General features: G+C 60.2%; 1 protein-coding gene across 1 annotated transcript in view; it reads right to left on the reverse strand.

Moving 5' to 3' along the window:
- SORCS3 (sortilin related VPS10 domain containing receptor 3) overlaps window positions 1-6001 on the reverse strand; it is a 586644-nt gene extending 580643 nt beyond the window's left edge. Inside the window, exon 1 of the mRNA XM_077877720.1 lies at window positions 5318-6001. Coding sequence (XP_077733846.1) covers window positions 5318-5986 — 669 coding nt within the window. The 5' untranslated portion in view covers window positions 5987-6001. The remainder of the gene's footprint in view (window positions 1-5317) is intronic.
- Window positions 6002-7267: the final 1266 nt, after the last annotated feature.

Genomic DNA, 7267 nt, shown 5'->3' on the forward strand with positions numbered 1-7267 from the left:
GGGAAATAAATGCTTTTAAGGAAAGCTCTATAGAGAAATGCATTTGGATCTTGAGCAGAGCTATGAATAACAGGTGCATCTCAGTAGAGGAAGAAGTATATTCTAAGCAGAGAAGACCTCAAGGGCAAAGGCTCAGAGTCGAGAAGGGACTTGGGACAATGAGGGGGCTCCCTTGGCTACAGGGAAGGAATGTACCAGGGAATAGTTGAACAGAGAGGTGGAGAAGTAGACCCAGGACACATAAAGTGAAGGGGCCTGAATGCCAAGCTAAATGACTCTGGATTTGAATCCAAGGTGAAGGCACTCGAGCTAGAAGATAGACATACTCACTGAAATATGCCTGATTATGATAACTCTCAAGTTAGGAAGAACCCAAGAAATAAATCACTGACACCTCAAGGGACAAGGACTTCTAATTCTTTTGAAGCTTCTGCTCTAGAAGACTTGAGACTCACTCTTCACCTACTTGGTGGAACGTGGCTGAGTCCCTCCTGCTTGTGAGGCAGAGCTCTCTCATCTTCACTCACTGCCAGCAAAACCAGAGCACCATCCAGACTCTTCTCTCAGTCACCCCCCTGACACAAGGGGGTGAGTATGGCCAGCCAGCTTCCATCTACCCCCTCCCCACCATGACGGTTCCGCTGAAGCCCACTGATGCTCACATTCCCTATTTTCCACCTTCAACTCCATTAAGATCTCTTTTCTCCCAAACTTGAAAAATTATCCTTGGACATTTTCCCTCCCTCTGTAAGGAAAAGTATCTCAAGCCTGTCAAGAGGCCAAAGCAAGCAGAAAATGAACAAATGAGCCAAACCACCAGGCCTCAGGTGTATCCAGCCTTGGATGAACCCCTGGTGCACCTTCCTATCTTAGCAGGTCTGGCTTTCTCACACCTCTCTGCTCCTTACAGGATGATCCAGGGCCAATCTACCATCCAGTTCCAAAGTTCCCCAGTGACAATAACAGATTTACATAGCCCAAGGGAAAAGCAGTGCTCCCCTCAGCCCCCTGAGCCTTCTTGGCTCTGGAGCCACAAACTCTCCTCTCTTTAAATCCAAGACAACTGGGGAAGCCACTCCCCAGTACTCCTTTGCCAACTATGAAGCAAGTTCCAACCACTGCATTTCTGCAATCATTAAATCAGGCCTCCCAATTAAGGAGTTTGCAAATTCTGCTCACCTTGGAAATCACTGCAGGGTCTGAGAAGCAAATCACACCCTGTAACCCAGCCATCAGAGGAAACGCAGAGCAGACAAATAGAGACAAATAGCCTTATGTCCAGCCCCCTCCTCTCCCCAGCCCACCCCCAACCCCAGATGACAGTGACCAGGAGCAATTAGTGCTGTTATGTCCCGCTGCATTTCCCAGCTCCATCTCAAAGGATAGGCTCCCCTTGTAATATTAATTAAAAAACAGATTCTTTTTGGCAAACCCCTGAAGAACGGCTTATGTGGCAGGCTTCTTTATTAAGCTTCTGAGAAGGCAAAACGCATTAAGATATTGTGACACGAGGATTGTGAGCAGGGACGATGAAGGCAAGACAATCCAGCCAAAAGCTATTTGAAAAATCTGTCTGAGAGCTACAATTAGCTGCTCCAGTGAGTGAAATACAATTAATCTGATCAAAGCTGTCACTATTTTGCACATTAGGAGTAAATATTTTAGAACACAGTCCAGCTGAATTAGTTAAAGGTATGAAATTCCTCCTGGGAGCTTCTGTGTGTTCCACCTCCTAGCATGCTAGGGAAGGGTGATCTGGAGGGGACCTGGAATTATCAGCATTCCCTGCTTCTCTTCACCAAGGTGCATTGTTGGGCACATTAATTGAAAACTATCTGGCAAGTCATTCCAACCAGACACACACTGCAGGGGTAGCAGCCTGCAAATCGCTCTCCACTGCCAGTGAGCTGCTGGAAAGGGACGGGGGTCATCCAAGGGAGAATGCAGCATTCTCAAATCAGCACCAGGAAGGGGGAACCCCCACACACACAAGGGTTACTCCAAGGAGGAGGGGGCATGGAGAAGTAGACCATAGCCTTCAAAACTTTTCAGTCTCCAGAGCCATCTGCCAATTAACTGAGCAAGCAGAAGGCATCTTCCTTCATTTAAAGAGGAAGGGCAGAATGATGTGTTTTTCTGTCTCCCCCGCCCTCCCCCCCCCCCCCCCCCCCCCCCCCCCCCCCCCGCAAGCCCTGGGGATGGAGCTCCCACGGGGTGTTTGTGAAACACTCTCTTGCCCATTATCACCAGGAATCCAGCTAGAGATTGCCAGAGAGAGGGTGGCAAGTGCCCTTCCAGCATAGAGGCTCCAAGCCCAAGTCCACTCACCCCTCACCCAGAACACCTGGCAGGATAGTAAAGGCCAGAGAGAGACCCTGGGCACACCTGGACAAATGGAGCGGGGCATGCCCAGCTCTGCATGCCTGGCTGCAAACTGTAGGAGTGGAGTTTGATTTCAGTTATACGGGGTGACTGAAAACCTCCCCAAGGGGAATTCATGTCAAGTAATGAGGTCCACCAAAGGCACTTGGAAAGAGACCAGGCAACCCCAATGTGTTCACAATTAAAGTGGTGGCCTTCCCAGAAAAGGACACGTTTGGAAGTCAGAAGGTGGAACTCTCTTTTCATGCTGGAAGAGCCTGGTGCTAGGACATCTCCCTTCACTTTGAAACCAATGATGAGGGAAGCTTCCGGAAAGTTTGCATCCCCTGGCTTTTATTTACAGCATCTTCTTTTGCTATCTTTAGGAGAGGGGGAGGGGAGAACAAAGCTAACCTGGAAATGTTGCAGGACCTGGTTTCCCTGTTTCGCTCATGGGGGGTTCCTTAAAGTCTCTCAGACACAGAGCCACATGACCATGTATCCCCCTCATCTCTTAGAGCAGCACAGACCTGATCCTCAATGAAACCTTTCCTGCTGATACTGCCTACACAGTGGGGTGGGAAGAGGCAGGTCCAGCCCAGGTGCTGTACAGGCAGTCCCTCTCCACCAGAAAGAAAGGACAGGATGGGGTCCCTGCACCCACCTGTGTTGCCTTATCCTCTGCTTGGACAATTAAGACTGGCCAAGAACACAATCAATAAGCATCCTGAGGGCTGTTCGTGGGTTGTCCAGATCTCACTGCTGTCACTAAGGGCTTCAAGACCCACTGGTCCACTCCCCCAGGCACTTCTCCCCCTCTTTCAACTTCCAGCCATTTCCCCAGGGGACCTAGGGCTAGATTTGCCCCCTCACTTCCTCTACTGCACATCCACATTGAAGATGGGCAGAGAAGGCCATGCACCTAGAACTATTATTTGCAAAAAGCATTCTCTCCAAGTCCCATCCGTAAGTCAACAACAACAACAACAAAAAATGATCCTTAAAATAAAGGCACAGACATAAGAAAACTCTTTAGGCAGAGTGAATTTATATTGTCCAAATGTGACCGTAATAAAGTCCTACATATGTGAGGACAGCACCTCCTCCCCCTAGGGACACATTTACTTCCACATATCCTCTTCATCCTCCTCGCCCAGTATGAACATGAACAAACACATACATGCGCACACACAACTCCTCATTATCAAACTAAAATGAAGTTGAGAGTCACACCAGCTGCTGTCAGAGAATTGCCTCTCCCCCTCTCCCTCTCTCCTCCGGGGACTTTAGAGTCTTCGGACACCCACCCCTACTAAGGCACGCGATGCCCACCCTCCACATCCCCCATTGCCCAGGAGTTGTTCCCTCCGAAGCGTTGGAGGTCTTCACTGGAGGCAGATGAAGCCAGCCACCGCGCCGCTGGGGAGCCAGACCGCACAAATCCTCCCAGCTCCGCATCTGCACCCATCTGTGCCGGGGCTGGGCTGCGTGCTCTGTGCTGGGGGACGTGGAGAACCAGGAAATCTGTACTCGGCAGCGCCAGGTGCTGCACTCTACGGACTCCTGGCTTTCCTGTCATTCACTCCTCGCCCCTGTGACACCCCCGGGGGGCACCCTTATTTTAAAATAAGGCCAGAATTTCCCAGGGAAATCTCTACTGCCAGTCATAAAGAGAGACACAGGGGGAGGGGCAGTGCTTTCCGATCAAATGAGTTCCCCAAAGCTGCGCACACAGACACCCATCATCCCGCAGACTCTGCCCCAGCGCCCGGCTCTGATGTGATCCGGAGAGCCAGAGAAGCGGAGAGGATTTCTGCACGCCTGGCTGAAAGTGGGGGCCGCGGACGCGAGGGGAGTGGGGTAGCCCGCGGGAGGCCGCGCCCCCACCACCTCCGCGGGTGACCGCCTTCCCGCGGTTTCTCGGCGTGGCCGCGCCGCGCTGGGCCCCCGAGGGCGGCGGGGGTGGGGGCGCCTGTCGGAGCGAGCTCCCCGGGCCGCAGCAGCCGCCCCGGCCGCCCTCCGCTGCTGCTGCGAGCCCGACGCCCGACGCCCGACGCCCGGCAGCCAGCGCCGGGGCCGCGGGAGGGGACTCGGGGCGCCACCTGTCGGCACAGCGGCTCTCGGGGGAACCCGGCAGCGGAGAGAAAGGGCTGGAGAGGAGCGCGGGGAGCGCAGGGGCCCAAGTCCGCTCCGCCGGCCGTGTGTGAGGCGGGACGCAGCGGCCGAGGCGAGTTTTTCTGCTCCGAGACTTAGGTGTGCTCGTGCATGCGCAAGGGTGAGCGGTGCGGAATGGGTGCGGAGTCTCGTTTCACGCTTTAAACTTTTGTTTCTGCTGCCCCTCCTGTAGCTTTCCAGGCAGCTGCCGGGGCTTGGAGAGGGGGCTCCGTCACGCGCAGGCCGGGGCTTGGGCACACTAGGCGCAGCCACCCCCGGGGCCGGGACACAGCGCGCCTGGGCAGAGAACAGCGGCCCTCAGGCCGGCAGGGCTCTGGGAGCCCGAGTGGCCTCCAGCTGCCGGGGCCCCTTTAGTGTGGCTGGAGCGGAGACGAGGTGGGGGCTCGGCGGTCGGAGCGTCCGTCCGTCTGCCCAGCAGGTCCTTCGCCGATTCAGGCCGCGCGTCCTCGCCCACGAGTTCAAGCGCCCGACGGGAGAACGGGCTCTCCGGGCCGAGGACCGGGCGAGGGACCACAGATCCCTCTCCCGCGCGTCTCTGAGACTCTTCCCCGCCCCCCACGCCCGCCCCTCCGAGTGGCCCCAAACCTAGGGTCTCCAGCAAACACACGTACGCACCATCGTCCAACAAACTCCGCTAACCTGTTGGGGGCGTGGGGAAAGCCCGAGAAACCTGTTCTCTCTACAAGTCGGGGCGCCCCCGCCTCTGCCCCGACCCTCGAGCAACTGTGCGTCCCCCGTTCCCGCCCTCCGTCCGAGGACAGATCCGCCGGGCGGTACTCACGCTGCTGTTGTGTCCCGACCAGTGCACCATGGCCTGATTGTGGGCCGAGTCCCCGGTCAGCGCGAACGAGGTGCTGGGCAGCCGGAGCTCTTCGGCCGCCGCCCCCCCGGCCCGCGGCGCCTTCGCCTCCTCCCGGAGACCCCTGGCCAGAGCGCGGCTTCCTTGGGCACCACCGGCTAGGGCGGGGGCCCGGGCGTCCCCGCGTTCCAGGGCGCTGGGGGGCTGCGCCCGGCGACTCCTCCTCGCGCCGCCAGCCTTGCCCGGAGCCGGGATGCCGGGTCCCCACGGCGCGCCTGCGGGCGACGGCGCCCCGGCTCCTCCCTGCCTCCTTCCAACGCTGCTGTTGCCGCCGCCGCCGCCGCCGCCGCCGCCGCCGCCGCCGCCGCCGCCCGGCTGGGGCAGCAGCTCTGGCCCGGGCCGGCGCCCCAGCGCGGAGCCTCCGCGCGCGGTCGCCGGCTCCTCCGGCCACTGGCTTACCGCCGCCCGCGGGAGGAGAGGAAGCGGTGCCGGCGGCCGCGAAGCCGGGGCTGCCGGGCGCCCAGGACCGCCCGTCGCTCCCCAAGTGATCTCGGCGCCGGCCAGGACCCACGTCGACAGGAGCAGGAGCCCCGTCCGGGCGAGGGGCGCCCCGGGCCAGCCTGCGGGGCGCTCGGTGCGCGCTGCCTCCATCCCGCTGCGGCTGCCGCGGCTCGGGCTGCCGGGAGTGTGGCGCCCGCCGAGGTGCGGGTCCGGCGCGGGGGGTGTGCGCGCGCCGGCGAGCCAGCGAGCGAGTCCGTGTCGGGGGGAGTGGGGAGGGGGCGGCCGGGAAGGAGGGGGCCCGGGCTGGCGCGCTCGCGGGTCCTCTCCCTCTTCCCTCCTCGCTCTCGGTCGCCCGCTCTCTCGTCCAAAGGGGGATTCCAAAACCCAAGGAAAATTAATAAATGCCCCCTCGATGCTTTTCCCCCCGTAAGACAAGATTCCCCCCAAAATCTTCCTCACGGAGCTCCTCCAGAAATTTTGTTAAAAGGAGCGTTCAAAGGTAATGAGAAGAAAAAAAAATCCTCTTTTAAAAGATGGAAATCAAGCCGGATCCAGGAGGAGGGGCTGGCGACGGACCCGAATCCAGAGTCTCTGCGAAATCCAGCCTCCAACCTGCTCCCGCCGAAGAGTTGGGAGCCGCTTCTGGCCGCGTTTCGGGGGGTGGGGGGGGCGGGGGGTTACTCTTCGGGGCTGTTGTGGGGAACGGGAGGTGGCGAGCGGAAGGGTGGGGGGGTCTCGAGGGAGGAGGAGGAGGAGTAAAGTGCTTTCAGCGCCAACTGTTCGGGTTCGGAAGCCGAGGGGGAGACCAGAGCCTCCGCGCGGGGAGGCTGCGCGCGGAAGCCCAGCGCGGGATGGACCCGGGACTCGGCTCGCGGCTCCGGGGCCCGCCCCTCCCGGCCCGCCCCTCCCCTCCCCTCCCCTCCCCTCCCGGCCTGCGCCCCCGCCCGCTGCGGGGGCGCGGGGACTGCGTGCGTGCGCGTGCGTGCGCGCAGGCGGGAGAGGGGGAAGCCAGGGGTGCGCCGGGGGCTGGCGGGCGCCGCGGGGCGGGGGCACCTGGCGGAGCCCGGGGCCGCTGGGGTGTGCGGGGGCGCGCGGCTCCGTGCGTGCGCGCTTGCACGCGTCTGTGTGCGTGTTAGTGTGAGCCACGGGCTGGGGGGCCGGGGAGGGGTCCGCTCGGCCGTGGGCGCGCGCCGATCACGCACGGGCTGTGTTTGCATTCCCGGAGCCTGCGAGTCCTCGGAAAGGCAATACTGAGAGCAAGGCAGGCCGCCCCGGGTAGCCCCCTCCTCCTGGCGCCCTGCGCACCCCCTTGGCCCCCACCGCCCGTGGATGGACCGTGGTCATTCCTTAAGCCTCCTGGAGGGCGAGGGGAGAGAACAGGGAGGCGCCCCCGGCAGGGGCAGGGGTTTCCCACCGCTCCCCGGAACCGCG

The sequence above is a fragment of the Canis aureus genome, chromosome 29 (genome assembly GCF_053574225.1).
Source record: "Canis aureus isolate CA01 chromosome 29, VMU_Caureus_v.1.0, whole genome shotgun sequence".
NCBI classification, from domain to species: Eukaryota; Metazoa; Chordata; class Mammalia; order Carnivora; family Canidae; genus Canis; species Canis aureus.